The 18,931-nt window shown below is 41.4% G+C and overlaps 1 protein-coding gene across 1 annotated transcript; it reads right to left on the minus strand.

Moving 5' to 3' along the window:
* Positions 1–1,351: 1,351 nt before the first annotated feature.
* On the minus strand, positions 1,352–3,779 carry LOC148010091 (cocosin 1-like). Its single transcript, XM_087672785.1, has 5 exons — positions 3,278–3,779; positions 2,911–3,101; positions 2,409–2,756; positions 1,954–2,171; positions 1,352–1,708 (listed from the first exon to the last, which is right to left on the minus strand). The coding sequence occupies exons 1-5, from the start codon at positions 3,693–3,695 to the stop codon at positions 1,420–1,422; spliced, it is 1,464 nt and encodes a 487-aa protein (XP_087528911.1). The 5' UTR covers positions 3,696–3,779; the 3' UTR covers positions 1,352–1,419.
* Between the last annotated feature and the right edge of the window lie 15,152 nt (positions 3,780–18,931).

Below are 18,931 nucleotides of genomic sequence, written 5' to 3' on the forward strand. Positions count from 1 at the left end.
TTGTAAAGAACCATGGAATTATGTACAGTTAAATGAATTTTTGCTATATAAACATCAAATAAATTGAAGGAATTTCATTTGACATCTTAAATCAAATTCACATTCCAAAGATCCATCTTGTAAGGAACATCAAGTTTTTGCTACAAAAAACATAAAAAAAATGGAATTTCAATTGAAATACAATGTATTTGCATGGACTTAGATTTGAATGAAATCCTATGTAAGGAGTTTTTAGATTTAAGTGAAAATTTAATATATATTTTATGAGAATATATTATAATCAGTCTTAATTAGAGAGCATATAAATAGTGATAGCTTGGGACATGAAGAAAGTTTTAGAAATTGAGAGAATTGAAAAATCACCCTTTCAAAAGAGAGAAGAGTATGCTTCATATTAGAGAAGTTAAGAAAAGAAATTGGAAACTTAAAATTATAAAGAGTATAATTTAAGAGTTTTGAGACCTCAAAATCCTAAAAATGCTGAAAATTGTAAAATCACCAAAATAGGACTCTTTGAAATAGAAAAATGTGATTCCTTAAGGAAATGTTAAAAACCACCTAACATTAGTTGGAGACCTCAAAATTCTCTCAAATTTTGATGGTGAAAACCACCTAACGTTCTTAACATTAAGAATGTGAGACCTCAAAATTTCTCTCAAAATTGAGAATTGCAAAATTCACCCAAATGAGAGATTTAACCAATCTAAAAGGAGTTTCAGAATCAGAATCAATAACATAAAATTAAGTTAATTGATAAAAATCACCATTTCAAAAAGGAGAAGTGAACTCTTCACCATTTTAGAAAGAATTGACCTTCTTGAACATCTAAATTAGAGAGCTATAATACGCTCAAAATTGGAAAATTCACCATTTCGACATTCAAAAATGATGATTTGAAACTCAACAATGGATCGAAAGAATATTTAAAACTTCAAACTAGAAAATCACAAGCAAATTACGCTTTTAAGAAAAGCTCACATGCGAGTATTTTACGTAGAAGCTCACATCCCAAACATCGTTAAACTGGTGAAAACGGGTCTTCATTTATTTAGATTCTAAGGGGGGGTATGTAGGATAGTTGGGAACCAAACATATCGGAGTTCCAAAGCAAAACATCTATAATGAAGGTGCAAAACTCGGATGCTCAAGGGAGTTCTTTTCCCGCACCTCCTTTTAATTACACCGGGTATCCAAACGATTGTTTGGATGGATACAAGGCAAGGCAAGTACACTCGCCGCAGCAGAGATATCTACACCCCTCCTTTACACAACACGTTCTCGTTGCAGAAGAGCCTTCTTTCATAACCTACCTACCGCTCTCTCTCTCTCTCTCTCTCTCGGCGCGCGGCGCGCGCACAGAAAAATATCATAGTATGTATAGAACCCGTGTCATATCCTCCTCCCACACAACGCGCATCTCTAGAGGATCTGAAACGGCGCCTTCCAATAAGACCTCCAATTAGAAGAGGTGGTCAACAAGTCCGCATCAGCTCTATCGTCCTCCTCGTCGTTGAACTGCTCATGGTGACGGTGGCGGTGTTTATACTGGCTGTCGTCCCGAGACGGTGGCAGGAGGACCGCGTGGCGATGGTGCGCTTCCTGCAGCTTCTTGTCGAGCTTGTGGCCCACTTGCATGGCTGCCATACGCACCTCGCGGGGCATGACGCGGAAGATGCTGTTCTTGCCCGCGAAATACATGAACAAGGGGCTGCGCCGCTGCAGTCCCATGACAGCACATGGATTATAAACAAGTACTAGTCTTATATCAGAAAAAAGGCAGTGAAGAAAGCCTGATATCTAAGAAAGACTTGATCCTGATCATCTAAGACAGATACCGATCATGATCCATGTGACATACATGGATTGTAACGGCAATAGTCCTGACTCCTTATGGTCTTCTACGAAAGAGCATATGACTAGAACCCATCGACAATCAACGGCGAATGTACGTACGTGTGGCAGTTGAAGACCGCCGCCGCGTCGAAGCCGTCCTTGCCAGCTCGAATAGTGACGGGGTAGAGTTTGGGCACCATCATGAGGCTCCCCTCCCGCATCTCCTCGTCGCACGCCTGCTCGCCGTTGGGAAGCACCACCTGCACTCGGGCGGTCCCTCGTACGCAGTAGATCACTTGGTCCGCGTTGGGGGACCATCCCGGGGTGACCATGGCGTTCTAGTACATATCATGATGGATAGGTATTAGGAATGACTAAGTGAGATTGTTGGCCAATAAGACAAAACACATAAATGTTTGATGAGAACATACGATTGTTAAGAATAAGCCGAAATAACACACAATTGATGTTTTAAGTAAATACACGAATATATAATATCAGCAATCCTTAGTCTAGTACGGTCTGGCTGCCTGTCGTCCACTATTATTGTTTGTAAGTGACACGCAGACACGTACCGGCTCCAGCTTGAGGCACGTCGCCGCCATGTCCATGAGCTTGAGCACCGGCAGCTTCTGGGCATTCGCCGTGGTCAGCTGGCCAGCTCCAGCAACCAGAGAGTCGCGGTGCGCTCGATCCAGGTGGTACGTGAAATCCACCATTGCCTCCGCGTCGCCCTCCTCGATGGTTGCCCTTGGCAGCTCTAGTCCGTGCTTGATCCGGATAATGGCCACGCCTTTCTGGTTCTTCACCAGCTCGCGCACGCTCTCCTCGTCCATCTGAAAGGCACAACGAAGCGTGTCCGTGGAGAAGCCGCGCAGGATGCCTCCCATCTCCTCATGGGATGAGCCCGTGAGATGGAAAGCCTGCATGCAGTTCGTCGTACGATAGCTTAGTTAGATTGGCTCAAATTTCTGATTAAAATGTTTCAAACAAGAAAGCCAACTTCCCCTAGATGTATTATTAAGAACGGAGGAAGCGCCACATGTATACGTATATATAAATATATATGGTAGACACCTCGTAGGCGTGCCGGCCGTGCATCATCGGGCCACGAATGTTGGCTATCGTAAGGAAACAGCATGGCTCCTTCCCATCATTAAACATCCAGAGGGGCAGCCCATGCGGAACAGCAATAAGCTCGCCTCTCTTGACGTGTCGGACGTTGGCGTTCATCCCCACAGGCAACATCATGCCCATCCTGGCGCAACCTGCAATTAGCAGCCAATTAATATACTTCCAACGTTAATGCTTATGAATAAAGCAATCGCTTTCTGTAAGCTACATTCATTCTGGCGATTCTTCCAACATCAATATATCCTACATAAGAAAGTTGCACGGTAATCAAGTGTCGTATGGACTCTGACGTGGTAACCGTGACCCATACCTGCGAGGATGATCAAGATGCGATGAGAGTTCGCGTACTGCGGCAGCAACAGGCCGTGCGGATTGAGCGTCACCAGCCTGGCATCCATGAGGCCCATTCGGGTCAGCATGCCCGACGTGTCCTTCCAGCGACGGATCGATCCCCCTTCCGTTTCCAACAATCGCTCCTCGGCCTCCTCCGCCTCGAACTGCATCCTGTGGTCGATGTCGGAGCCCTTGTAGTATCCATGCTGCTGGCCGCAGCCTTTCTTGCTATTGCAATGCCTATTTTCTTCATCATTCAATTCAGCTGCAGCAGTGAACTGCAGCAGCGGCCCCGTAATTAGTGGAAGCACCAACGCCAGGGCTGCCACACAAGCTGTCACTTGCATTCGTAGATGCAGTCGATCGTGACACATCGTCGTCGACCCACCCACCATCGTACCCACGGGGATGTACTATTACTCGGTAAGACTGTACTAGATACTTGGCTTACAACTGTACTCTGCGTGCATACTACCCGTTTTACAAACAGCCGTATGAAATGAACGAGGGCGAGTTCCGTCCACTATTATATGACGCCAGACAATCAGACGGGAATGGAAGGTGTGTGGCTTCGACTCGAACCCGGCGCCACATCTGATCCTGCATGTTACACACGCCGCCAGGTGCTGCGCTCGCTTATGTATATGATAATCAGTCAGCTCGCCAAATCCACTGTAATGCCATTAATTGATTGATATTATTTTATAATATAAAAATTTGCAATATACTACAATATAAAGTATTGTATTACTTTTGTAATCTATATCCCTTAATGTATTATGTATTGTGGTATGCCAGACTACAACTCGCGGCAAACTGCCATATCCGCCGACGGTTACAACAATGTAACAGATCAAGACTTCAAGTGCTCTTGCCCAATCTATAATCGGGAGATAAACAAGAGAGAATAGAAGAAAGAAAGGGTCGACACTAGACACCAAATAGTCGTTTATTCCCTCTCTGCTTCTTGACGTGCTACAAACATCTCTCTCCCTCACTAGACGTGAAGCCATAAAACTCTCCCACCTTCTCTTAAAATTTCCAACATGAGCCGTCCCGATTCTCCTTATGTAGACCCGAATTCACCGGTTGTCAATATGCGAGCATGGACTTTGAACTCACACAAGAACATCATCATACCACTCTGGAGCACATGTTTCACACAATCTCTTCCTTAATGCTACAGATAAACCACACAAATTAGAGGTTAGCAAATTTAGGAGCACATAACTAAGCTCATCAAACAATAATAGATTCCAAAGTCCAGCCAAAACCTTCAACGGAATCGAAGATGTCCTTAGCTAGACAAACCATTTTGAGAATGATTCCAATTATCATGCATGGATGGAAGATCCATAAGTATTAGAGATCTAAACAATCCTCTAGGAAATAACAATGGTTTAGTTCATGCAATAGCCCATCCAAACAAAGTCGAATTGGAGCTTAGTGAAAGAGGCATTAACAAGTGGAAAAACATCACTCAAAAAGCTGGATAATCTTAAGCAAGAGCCAAAACAATGAATGGCCCAATTTTCCATCATCAATCTAGATCAAATACTCCTACAAGAAGCCAATCCCACCATGCCAAAAAAATGAAGCTATTTTTCCTTTGCCCAAGATTAATCCATGGCATTTATTGCATGGTTCAAGATCAAGGCCCTACAACCTTTCACCATGCAATCCAGATAGCATAGTAGTGCATTGAAGCAAATAGCCAACAAGCCATCTAGTGAATATGCTTCAAGTTGATTTATAGGTATGCTAGCTTGTCGGCATCAATGTAGCAATAGACCCCACTGTAGACATTCAATGCCAACACACAATTGATACCAACAAGTAAAAGATTGTTATCGCTCAATGATGCTCAAGGACATCCAAAGTGCTTCTTTGGCAACAACTACGAACATGCCAAAAACTTATACAAAGAGCACAAATACAAAATTTACAAGTGTTGACAACTGAACCTAGCAGAGTCTACAGCAACCCAAAAAACATACGAGTGAATAGATGAAAAAGGCCAAACATTCCCCACATTAACGAGCAAAAAAAAACTTCAAGACAAAATATATGCATAATATTGATACCGTTCAAGGCCAAGAAGTCAATGCCCTTACAAACACAAGGAGTACAATCTATTCCATTAGTAACACCTTAGCACTATTCAAAATCAATAAAAACTCATATTAGACAAACACGCTATGCAAATAATGATGCTTGTAGATAACAAAAAATACGAGTACAATTTCTACATGCTCCCTACATAAATTTTTCAAATAATTTTTTAGACTCGACCACTTGTTAGAAACAAAACAAACAACAAACTTCCACAAATGACAACTTAGAATAGACATAGCACAACCAATCGCAATCCTAGCCCTAGCAAACCAAGAAGAAATAGTGTGCATCCATATTAAAGATCAAGGGTCACTAGTATCACCTGAGACACACTTCCAAAACAATTAGAGCACTACAATAGAAACGAGGCATAGACGCGCATGTTAGATGCGCAAAGTCAGGCGCGTCTATCATCGCGTCTGTATGTGCGTGTAAAAGAGTGTGTAAATAGATGCGAATTTTACGTCTATATATCCGCGCCAATAGACGCGAATATAGACGCGTTTTCAGACGCATACACTACAACAAGCAGCAGTTATATAATTTTAAAAAATTTTAAAAATATAGACTCAATTGCTCGTCTATATTTGCGTCTAATTTGTAGGTGAAATCGCATCTATGTGCGCATGTATATGCGCATCTATAAGCGCGTGTATATGCGCATCTATAAGTGCGTCTAACTGTGCATATATAAGCGTGTCTATAAGCAATTCCTACTCTATATACACGTGCTTATAGACGTGCGCACAGACACGCACTAAAATTTTAAAAAATTTTGCTGGTGTGTCATTCTTTTCAAAGTAGTCTCGTCTTGCATTTCTTTTGGGTTTTTTTGACAGGCGCATGACACAAAGAGAGGAGAAAGGAAGAGGCAAAGAAGAAAGGGTAAAGAGAGGAGGAAGCAAGAGGCAAAGAGAAAGGAGAGGGAGGAGAAGGAGTTTGTAGCCTTGTCGCCGCCCATCACAACATCGATTCAAGGTGAGTCCTTCTTCTTGTCTCACTCACTCACTCACTCACTCACTCACTCACTCACTCTCTCTCCCTCTCCCTCCCTCCCTCACTACAACAGAAACGAGGCATAGACGCATAAAGTCGGGCGCGTCTATCATAGCGTCTATAAGTGTGTGTAAACGTGCGTGTAAATAGACACGAATTTTGCGTCTATATATCCGCACAAATAGACGCTAATATAGATGCACCAGCAGACGCACAATTATTTAACCACCTAAAATTGCAATTCACATAATTAAAAAACAAAGTTAATAATTATTTAACCACCTGAAATTGATTCTTGAGCATGCATGTGTGCACATGATAAAAACCATAGAATTAAGAATACACATTGAATCATTGAATTAAAAAAATAGAGTTAATAATTATTTTTTCATTGCTCTCTAATGAATGGCAATTCCTCCAGTTGAGAAGCCTGATATAAGTAATTAGCGGCAAGCGATAGAAACCTTACAATTAGTAGCAAGCATTGCAATATGTATCTCGTAATTTCTCTACGTACTTGAAGATGATAAAAGATACTTCCTTTTTATTATGGAAAATTCAATTTAGCTTTAAACTTGACTATTGATTCTTGAGTATGCACGTGTGCGCATGATAAAAACCATAGAATTAGGAATACACATTGAATCAATAAGCAAATTAAATATGTTACAGTGAATGATCCATCTGATCTTCAATGAGATTAGCCCTTGCTAAACTATCTACTTCTAGGTCTATGTTACCAAGAGGTAACGAAACAAATAAGTCTTACCCACTATCAGATGTGTTGCTATATTGCTCAATAACTTCATCAATATCATCGACAATCACATTATCACTACAACAAAAAGGCCTCATAGTCACACATTTAGACGCGATTTTTGAATATAGAGAAAAACTTACGGACGCGTCTATCCGCGTGTCTATTTGTGCGTTTATCATTTCGCGTCTATAATCGCATGTATCAATGAATTTACATGCACAAATAGACGCACAATAGATGCACATATACACGCTGTCGAAGGGTTTGTGAAAGCAATGTTGTATCCACAGAGGACCTTGACTAATTTTCGGATAGAAGATCAATCATACATATAAGCAAGATGAGAGGATTTGTATGTTGTAATAGATCCGCCAAACTCCCAACAAGACCTCATCTTCACAGACATATCACCAGCAGTTGCAATCTGACCTCTGAGGTAATGTAATTGTTTAGCAACAAGTAAACTGAATGGTCCAGGGCCTATGCAAATTCAGTCTTCTGCCGTGAGTACAGCAAGGGAAGATACAAGAAGCTGGAGTGAAATCACTGCCCATCTATGAGAAACATACTTCAGTTAGCCAAAGATTTCCACTTTGGATCTATTTGGGATAGCATCTTTCAAGAAGCAAAAATGGTTATCATCCATAGACAGAAATTTTAGTTTTTAGCTTCTCAAGTTCAGAAGTAGGATGATCGGGATCGAGGAATCTAACACATAAGATTTGTTTTACAACGACAAGGTCCTTCTGCTCATCAAAAATTTCGGAAGAGAATTCAACTCCTTCAACCATCTTTAAGCTGACAATCTTAAACTTATCTCTGATCTGCTTTCACTCTTTGGAGCTGTTGTTTGGAATTTGAAAGTAATCAGTGAGTGGCTAACATTTTTGATCCTCACAGCACTTGTGGCCTGTTTTCCTGGTTCATATGGGAAGTAAAGCTTCTTGTCTGGTTTTAAAAAAAACTGAGCTTACGCTTGTACAGAGACAGAGCTCTGACTACAGCTTTAACGAGTGCTGAATCACTAGAATTGTCATGTTGCTGTAGGTGAATGCCTGAATTGCAGACTTCAGTTCAGATAGGTGTTTGTGATCATGGCGTCTCTACACCACCTCCATGGAATTCCCAAAACAAACCACTATTTACAACACTGTGGGAAAAAATCAGTGAAGATGAAGAAGAGGGAATCTCTGGACCCTACATCTTCAGGATGAAGGTAAGGATCAATTAAACTGTCTCGCAAGGATTCAGGACAAACACTGTTCGATGCACATTCTCAGCGAAAAATGACATGTCTGTCACCCTCTATGAATGGCCTCGGAGCAAATTTCGCAAAGCTGTGTTTATGTGTAGTATCCGTATGTGACGGTTGGGGCGTAGTCCATAACATATATAGCTTTTATTCAGAGCTATTTGCCTTCCCACAACCAATGCAGGATCTGAATTGTATATTGTGATGGGAGATACCTCCAACTAGGGTTGCACCTCCCCTGGTAATCGGATGTCTATATCATACACCACATGCTCGCCCCTAAGGTGACGGCCTCTGGAAACTTATTGGTATTGAGTCTCCCAGAACCAAATGTTGGAGTGAGGCTTACTGGAGGGGCCGAAGGTACAACAGGGGCAACAGCAACTGGTGGTTGTGATATCTCAGAATTTGTTTCAGAAGTGTGCAAAGCTGCTGGAGGAAGTTCTAAAGATGTCAGAACAGCTATGTTACCCAAAGAGTGTGTAGTCAGAAGGGCCATTAGGCGTGCACTATCAAGAGAAGGACTCGATGGGCTTGAAAGATTAGAATGTGGTAAACTTGGCTGAGGTGTTGTAGATAAGGGCACAGTTGGGGGTGCTGAAGGTGTTGGCTGAGAAAAATTAGACTGATCAAAATTATGAGGATATGGAGGCCGTGTTCCCTGATCCTGAGGGTAAGGTGAATACTGGTGATACGAGTTCACTTCGTCTACTCTGATTGCTTCAAAGGTCACAATTTGTTACCACAGCTACTGCAGGTCCATTCTCCATTTTCCACATGATCGATTCTTTCCCCCTCCCATCGACTCCTTCAGCATGTTTGTCGATGTTTTTCTTCCTTCTCTCTTCTACAAGTATAATGATCTTCTCTGTCACAATAGCCTCCACTTCTCGCTTTGATCGTCATTGTGTCCAACAGTCCCAAAAGGAATCACAGAGAGAGGAACCCAGAGAATCCCCTTCCTCTTTAGTTCCTTTCGCCTCTGTCCCTCTGAATGCAGAGCTCGCCCCTCCCAGACCAGAAAATCACCCATGGTCCCCAGTCGCAGAATTTCGAGGAAAAGCAGCCCTTTTTTTAGCCACTCTTCCTTTTCATAGCATACCACACACAGAAAAGCGGCCTCCACCTTTTCAACTTTCGGTGCATACCATAATGCTCGCAAAATAAAGAAGCCGATATGTGTGATCTATAAGTTGAAGTGTTGCATCAGCCATTTTGCATAACACTTGTTCTACCCCAACGGTCCGTTGGATTGACGGATGCCTTATAACTCAGTAAAACTTCAACCACCTTAATATGCCCTTCACTCGTAGCAAGATGTAGAGCAGTCCGCTGGTCATAATCCATGGCATTTGGGGAAGCTCCCTGTCTTAGCACTTTAGCAATTCCATATACATCACCTTTGCTCGCACAATATAGCAGATTAAAAGTATAGTCAGGACACACATTCGTTTGCTTTGAAACTGGCTTATCCTCACCCTTCTTTGGGATAAGCGTATCATGCTTTGAACCAATGCCTGGAGAAGGTACCTCCTCTTTTGCACCATGTGCTTCAAGTATTTCACAAATTTCAGTAAATCCATACTTCTGTGCATCTGCCAATGGAGTTCTGTTCCAACAGTCAACAGGTTTGACAAGAGCATTATACTGAAGTAGCAACTCCACTATTGAGCAATGTCCCTCACTAGCAGCAAGATGTAATGCAGTTCTGTTATCATAATCAGTTGCATTTGGTGAAGCCCCATCATCCAACACACCCTTCAATGCATTTGTGTCACCTTTGCTTGTCCAATTTCTAGTAATGTCATCTTCTCTATTACTACTATGCATGCCTGAAGGCTAATGACAAATATTGCCTTGCAAGGAATACAACCTTCTTCTTGCATTTGTTTGTAGCACGATAAACTGCTTTCTACTTGACCTTGCTCAACATAGGCTGAAAGCATCTCATCATGCTCACCACTATGCCTCCAACTCCTCCTCACTATACTCATACGCAGAAAATAAATGTAAACACAACAACTAAGTATGTACAAAGTATCAAATCACACACACAACTTTTGGGTGGTTTTCACACCTCGAATGCACAGCAATATGACAACGCGCATATAGACACGCTGGTAGACGCGCTTTTACAAGCACTGATAGACGCGAACGGAAAACAAACAATGTCATTTTTAAAAAAACGATATTTAATTTCTTTTTTTAATTTGATTTATGAACCGCGTGTATAAGCACGTGTAGACTGCATTATAGACGCGTGAATAAACGCAATACAATGTATCTTACGGGCACGAGAATTGAAAATAAAAGTCCATGTATTCATTATTTATCAAAGCATTTACAAGGGAAGTTTAAGTGCTTGCGACCTAAAGCGTGGCCGCAAGCAGTAGGCTCAAAGAGATATCATACATATACAAGAAAAGAAGGCCTCATGAGGAGTTATGGTGCTCCTCTATGAATCTGAAGAGGAAACATCCTCGCTAGTACCACCATGGCTACTAGCATCGCTGTCCCCCTCCTCACTATGCTCCACATCCGGGTTCGCCTACACACACAAAAGATCAGGGATGCTTACATAGACAAGGTGGAGAAAAAGTTATAATTAGTTATACGTTTAATAGGAAAGTAAGAAAAACATACCTCCTCTGGCTGTTGAATTCTCATGGCGTGGTTGTATTGGTCCTCAATGAGGAGACCCTCCTCATAAAAGTGAAGCCATATCGCTGCGCGGTTATGGCCTCGATAGTAACCTACCTCTCTAGGGGTAGGTGTCCTACCAACGATGGTAGTCTGCAAAACATTTAGAGATATACAAACAATTAGACGTCACAATATATTAGACTAAAATATATAAAGAATTGAAAGAAATATAAATTTAAGAAAACTAGAAATCAAAATATACTTACAAACTCTGCCTCCCACGACTCTCTGCCGCCCGATCCGTAATGCGACGATCCCATTGTTTCCATTTGGATCCGTCACGCCTTTGCGTACTGGTGACTCTTCACTTTCTCAGCTGCTTTCTTCTTGGCTTTCTTCCACTCTACGCGGTGGGACATAGGTGATTGGCTGTAGGCTCCACGCCCCTCCTCCAGCCTCCGCAGTGAGTCCCTAGCCCGTGTCATGAAGTGGGATCTTTTGTTGTGAAGCATATCCCTCACTTTTGTACGTCCCCAATCATCCGAGAATCGCTGACCCTCAGGATTTGGGTACCTCCTATGGACTGCCCTCAACACCTCCTGCCACAAGCCGCTTTTCTGATTTTTGAAGGCAATGAAACAATTTTTATACGTCGCATATACGACGCTCCTCATGTATGCCATTACATCCCTTCCCTCATCATCATGAAAGATGCCACCAGCATCTGTAACTCTATAGTACTAGCGTACAATCTCCTCTACATGATCTACTGGTGGGGGTGATCGCTCGCCACCTCCTAGGCAACCCCCACACAACCCTCGTCCTCCCCCTCGACTCTCCCTCCTCCCTCTCTGTCGACTGCCCTCTACCTCGCTGGACGCACGAGCTTCTGCAGATGCACGTGCTTCTGCACATGCTTGTGCTTCAGCCAATGCACGTGGAGCACGTGGAGTACCTGCAAATGGAGTACCTGCATATGGAGTACCTGTATGTGGAGTACCTCATGTGGAGTCTGGGAAGTAGTGCCAGGCAAAGACGCCAGAGGCATCCCAGATATGACACTGAACACCTCGTCTGCTGTGGGAGAGTGGCCAAGGTGTCTGGTCATCTCTCCCATGAAGTCTTCACTACTAGGAAAACCTCCAAAAAATGCATTGACCCCCCTACTAAAGGAGGCCAATGTATCATTCATGCAATCCACATCTGGGTTATTGCTAGATGAACCAGGATATGATATCTGCAAAAAAAACACAGGAAAAAGACAAATTTATTTGCATACAAAAAATCATATATTATCTATATTTTCAAAGAGCTTTCTTTAGACATTAAGCATAACACTTAAGTGCTAATGCTTCTCTTAAACAAGAAAACTAATAAACACAAACATGGAATTTGTCACATTCATCATTGCAAAAATATATTGTTTAATATTAGAACTGGGAGACCTGGTACGTATATCCCCGCGTCTACATTGCAGGTTAGATGCGCTCTCAGACGCGCTCTAGAGTGAACCCTGTCCAGTGGTCTATCTGCGTATCTAACATGCAGCACAAACGCGCTACTAGACGCGCATCCCAGGTCAATGCGCGTGTATAATCGCATGTAGATTGTAGGTCAACCTTCTGTGCATCGCGTGTATCATCGCGTGTACACTGCAGAGCACACGCGCTCTAAGACGCGCCCTTAGACGCTCTGAGAGGAAACATTTTTTCACATCTATGTCTGCATCTACACTGAGATGTAGACGCACTATTAGATGCGCTCAGTCGGTCGATTTTAGGCCGATGACCGCCATTGACGATTTACAAAATGCAATACATAATGGAATCAAAAATCCTAAATACATAGACAGAGCAGAGAGAGGAAGAGAGAAACAAAGAGAGAGAAAGAGAGAGACTCACCTTGGGTGTTTGGTGTGGCGTGTGGTGGCGCTTCTCCTTCTTCCTCTCCTTGGTAAGTTACCCTCCCTTGATGCTTGTTTGCTTGCTTGCTGCTTCTTGTCCTCCTCTTTCTTCCTCTCCTTGGCTTTCCTTTTTTCCTTCTTGTGTGTTTGAAATGAAAGAAGAGGTGAGTCATGAGGAGGTGAGGCATGAAGAGACTGCATGTCGGCTAAACTCAAGCTTCAGAACCGCAAAAAACGCAGGAAAGGAAAGACGCAGTTTGAAAAGAAATGATTTAAGTATGGTTTGAATTTTGACGTGTGCGTCTATTTTCGCCTGTATATGTGCATCTATTGTTCAGATAGACGCGAGTATAGATGTGAATATAGACGCGTAGTTAAACGCGAATATAGATGCGCATTTGGGATTTATCATAATTTTTTGTTTTTAAGATAAGTTTTGATAGTGAATTCTTATCATAAGTTTTAATGTGTTTATGATGATTTTTATGTATTTAAAATTAAGATCTTATGTAAACATATGAATGACAAATATTTTGATGTTGTCATGAATTAGGTTTAATCATGTTGATGTCATCATCACCTAGTGCGGTGCAAGCTGGTGAGTCAATGAGCATATCCTCAAGTGAGGATGAAACATTGCGTCTTCATAATCGAGATGCATGGCTACGACGAAAAATTAAATGCATGTGTGATCGTTGTCGAGGGTGTATTTTTTGAGCACGTCAAATTGCAATGTCACACCTCAGCTTGTATGGAGAATGGGACCGAGAAAAATCACCGGTATTCATAGTTTTTTTTTACCACTAAGATTGCATGTCTATGTTACGGGAATTGTATATCAACGTACATGAAACTCCCTTTTGTGGTTGAGCAGGATGCAGTGCCACATCCTCAGATGCTCCCTCCCAGGCATCGAGAGGCTGCAAAACGTCGACGCGAGGAGGCAGAGTCTTCAAGAAGAGTAGAGACTGACGATCATGATAGTAGCCCTCATGAAATGCCCCATCAAGTCGTAGAGAATGAGATTTTGGACAACATGGTACACCATCTATTTTCGCAACCGGTTCAGGAGAAGGTCACTCTATGAAGCCAGATGATCCACTATATGTAGCATCATCTACTCCGTTGTATGAAGGTTATATGTACTTCGTTCTTCGTGCGTCCCTCAAGATACTTAACTTGCAAACAATTTATGGATGGAGTAATGTCAATTTGGATGCGTTATTGAAGTAGGTATCAACTCAGTTTGGCTTATATATGAATCATAATATTAATTGTTAATTCTGTTTTGAAATTAGACAGAAATATATGTTGGTGGTTTTTTAACTCACTTTTAAAAATATATGTAGGTTATTATCACAAATTCTTCCAAAAGGAAACAAATTGCCAACTAAGAGAGAGCAAGCAAGACATTACTTGACATCTCTGGGAGGCCTCGATTATGTCAAGATCCATGCATGTGTCAATGATTGTCTTATTTCGTGGGATTCATGAGTTCGCACGAGAGTGTCCTGTTTGTGGCGAATCAAGATACGAAGTGGAGATGAAGTCAATGGATGTGCCTCGTAAAGTTTTGCGACATTTTCCGATTGTTCCACGTATAAAACTTATGTTCAAGTGTAAGTCTATTGGAAAGCTCATGTCATGGCATGCTAGTCATCGTTCAAGTGATGGAAAATGGAGGATCCCTGCAGACACACCGGCATGGAAACATATAGATAATTTGTGGCCCGTTTTCAAAGAAGAGCCAATAAATTTGAGATTTAGTTTAGGTATGGATGGAATCCACTTCAGCAAGATATTCAGAGATATAAACAAGGGATGATTGCACTAACCAACCCTCAGCCATACTTCTCTTAGGCCATGCTTTTTGCGTCACAAAATCTTTCAAGGTTTTCATGAAGCGCTCAAGAAAAAACATCCACCTTACATGAACTGCCCCACAAAGTGCGTTCTCATCAATCAAATGTACGAGTAAATGTAATTGAGTAGTCAAAATGGATCGAGGAAAAATTTCCTCCACCAAACAAACCACCTCAACAGATAATACTCGAGCATCTTGCAATGTGTTTGGATCAATTTCCTTCGAGCTCACGTATCTGTCAAGATGTATTTGAGAATTGTTTATTTTTGTGTAGAAATTCAAAGATATATAATGAAAAAATACAATGTATACACACCTCACAAGCTCTCCCATCTTGTAAATGATATCACGTACATCTTTAGATACAAAATGGGATATGCTAGTAGGAAGTACGAACTGAATGTAAACAATATTCATAGATCAAATGATTAGTTGAGGAAAAAGTCATCATACCCCAAAGTTTACACATAGTTACTCCACTAATTACTATATTCATGGTTAGAGATACCCTTACTTGAATCATTTTGTGCCAATCGTGGGACTTCAAACCAGATAGTTGCTCCACACCTCTTTTCTTTTTCTTTATGAAGGCTCCCTTGAGACATCTCATACATCCTATGGGTGTTCGAAAGCTATATATTTGTTCCTTCACTATTTTTTCCTCGTTCTTTGACAATATCCAAGGTGCATGGGGTAGCTCAATCTTTCCTCTAGGTCCAATGCGTGGCCATGCTCGTCTCATGCGACCAATGTTACGTAAATCCTCCCTTACATTAACTGAATCACGAGCCCCTATCAAGTGATCCCATAATGTAGATACAATATTTTTGAATATGTGTATGGGGTCCAACAGGTGATTGATCTTGAGTTCAGTCCAGTACAAAAGACGAAAAAATATAGAGAACCTAACAAACAAACAATATATTATGTAAACAATTCATCATTCTAAATACTTTAAAGTCAATCGAGAGAAATACACTTCTTACCGACTCATGCCGAGTGGAGGGTTGCTGTCGGCATTAATCCATCTCTCCTTCCAATCTCAAATGGTTAGAGATTGTGGAGTCATTCCATTAGTAGGGAGAACATATTTGGGATGGTCAATAGGAAGAAATCGATGATGATTGTCGTAGATAATCTTATTTAAATGTGCCGGCCTAGAGGAAACTAGAGAGGGACCGCAAATAGGACATGCATGATATCTTGACGTGGTTAAACCTGAAAAAACAAGTGAATTAATAAAATGCAATTGATTCAAGTCTTGAATTTCAAATATAGAGTTATATATATGTACTTGAACACTCTCCGTATCCTAGAAAGTCATGCATGGTCCACAACAACATGGCCTTCAATGTGAAATCTCTAGAGGATGTAGATGCACTTGTATCTTGCACCTCAATACCTTCCCATAACATTTCTAACTCTTTAATCAAAGGCTCTAAGTAAATGTCCATGTTTTTTACCTTGTGTTTTCCAAGAATCAGAAGGGACAACATCACATGTTCCTTTTTAATTGCCATGGATGGAGGAATATTATAGTTCACCAATACCACTCCCATACACTGTATGATGTTCTTTTGATGCCAAATGGATTGATTCCATCCATACCTAAACCAAATCTCAAATTTCTTGGCTCTTCTTTGAAAACGGGCCACAAATTATCTATATGTTGCCATGCCGGTGTGTCTGCAGGGATCCTCCATTTTCCATCACTTGAACAATGATTAGCATGCCATGACATGAGCTTTCCAATAGACTTACACTTGAATATAAGTTTTATATGTGGAACAATCGGACAATGTTGCAAAACCTTACAAGGCACATCCATTGACTTCATCTCCATTTCGTATCTTGATTCACCACAAACAGGACACTCTCGTGTGAACTCATGAATCCCACAAAATAAGGTACAATCATTGACACATGCATGGATCATGTCATAATCGAGGCCTCCCAGAGATATCAAGTAATGTCTTGCTTGCTCTCTCTTAGTTGGCAATTTGTTTCCTTTTGGAAGCATTTGTAATAATAACCTACATATATTTTTAAAAGTGAGTTAAAAAACCACCAGCATATATTTCTGTCTGATTTCAAAATAGAACAATTAATATTATGATTCATAAGCCAAACTGAATTGATACCTACTTCAATAACGCATCCAAATTGACATTACTCCATCCATAAATTGTTTGCAAGTTAAGTATCTCGAGGGACGCACGAAGAACGGAGTACGTACAACCTTCATACAACGGAGTAGATAATGCTACATATAGTGGATCATCTGGCTTCGTAGAGTGACCTTCTCGCTGAACCGGTTGCGAAAATAGATGGTGTACCATGTTGTTCGAAATCTCATCCTCTACGACTTGATGGGGCATTTCATGAGAGCTACTATCATGGTCGTCAGTCTCTACTCTTCTTGAAGACTCTGCCTCCTCGCGTCGACGTTTTGCAGCCTCTCGACGCCCGGGAGGGAGCATCTGAGGATGTGGCACCACATCCTGCTCAACCACAAAAGGGAGTTTCATGTACGTTGATATATAATTCCCGTAACATAGACTAGCAATCTTAGTGGTAAAAAAAAACAATGAATAGCGCTGATTTTTCTCGGTCCCATTCTCCATACAAGCTGAGGTGTGACATTGCAATTCGACGTACTTGAAAAATACACCCTCGATAATGATCACACATGGATTTAATTTTTCGTCATAGCCATGCATCTCGATTATGAAGACGCAATGTGTCATCCTCACTTGAGGATGTGCTCATTGACTCATCAGCTTGCACCGCAGTAGGTGATGACGACGTCGACATGATTAAACCTAATTCATGACAATATCAAAATATTTGTCATTCATATGTTTACATAAGATCTCAATTTTAAATACACAAAAATCATTATAAATACATTAAAACTTATGATAAGAATTCACTATCAAAACTTATTTTAAAAACAAAAAGTTATGATAAAGCCTAAATGCGCATCTATATCAGCGTTTACCTACGCGTCTATATTGACGTCTATTTTCGCGTCTATGTTCGCGTCTATACTCGCATCTACCTGAACAATAGACGTGCATATACACGCAAAAATAGACGCACATGTCAAAATTCAAACCATACTTAAATGATTTCTTTTCAAACTACGCCTTTCCTTTCCTGCGTTTTTTGCGGTTCTGAAGCTTGAGTTTAGCCGACATGCAGTCTCTTAATGGCTCATCTCCTCATGACTCACCTCTTCTTTCATTTCAAGTACACAAGAAGGGAAAAGGAAAGCCAAGGAGAGGAAGAAAGAGAGAATAAGAGAGAGGAGAACAAGAAGAAGCAGCAAGCAAGCAAGCAAGCATCAAGGGAGGATAACTTACCAAGGAGAGGAAGAAGGAGAAGGAAGAAGCGCCACCATCCGCCACACCAAACACCCAAGGTGACTCTCTCTCTCTCTCTCTCTCTCTCTCTCTCTCTCTGTGTTTCTCTCTTTCTCTCTCTGCTCTGTCTGTGTATTTAGGATTTATGATTCCATTATGTATTGCATTTTGTAAATCATCAATGGCGGTCGTCGGGCTAAAATCAGCCGACCGAGCACGTCTGATAGTGCGCCTACATTTCAGTGTAGATGCAGATATAGACGCGAAAAATGTTTCCTCTCATAGCGTCTGAGGGCGCATCTTAGAGCGCGTGTGCTCTACAGTGTACACGCGATGATACACGCGCTGGACAGAAGGTTGACATGCAGTCTACACGCGATTATACACGCGCATTGACCTGGAATGTGCGTCTCACAGCGCATCTGTGCTGCATCTTAGATGTGAAGATACACGCGTTGGACAGAAGGTTCACTTTGGAGCGCGTCTGAGGGCGCGTCTAACCTGCAATTTAGACGCGGGGATACACGTGCCAGGTCTCCCAGTTCTGATAGTAAACAATATATTTTTGCAATGATGAATGTGACCAATCCCATGTTTCTGTTTATGAGTTTTCTTATTTATGAGAAGCATTAGCACTTAAGTTTTATGCTCAATGTCTAAAGAAAGCTCTTTGAAAATGTAGGTAATATATGATTTTTTGTATGCAAATAAATTTATATTTTTCCTATGTTTT

Source organism: Lygodium microphyllum, chromosome 30 (genome assembly GCF_053477565.2).
Source record: "Lygodium microphyllum isolate KBCC chromosome 30, Lygodium_microphyllum_v1.1.10, whole genome shotgun sequence".
Lineage (NCBI taxonomy): Eukaryota > Viridiplantae > Streptophyta > Polypodiopsida > Schizaeales > Lygodiaceae > Lygodium > Lygodium microphyllum.

What these genes read in the sequence shown, in the direction of transcription:
- LOC148010091 (XM_087672785.1), bottom strand. Translation starts at nt 3,695, where the DNA reads ATGGTGGGTGGGTCGACGACGATGTGTCACGATCGACTGCATCTACGA. An exon ending in CGTGCCTCAAGCTGGAGCCG is followed by an intron (nt 2,172 to 2,408) that starts GTACGTGTCTGC and finishes GATATGTACTAG; the next exon opens with AACGCCATGGTCACCCCGGG. An exon ending in GCGGTCTTCAACTGCCACAC is followed by an intron (nt 1,709 to 1,953) that starts GTACGTACATTC and finishes GCAGCGGCGCAG; the next exon opens with CCCCTTGTTCATGTATTTCG.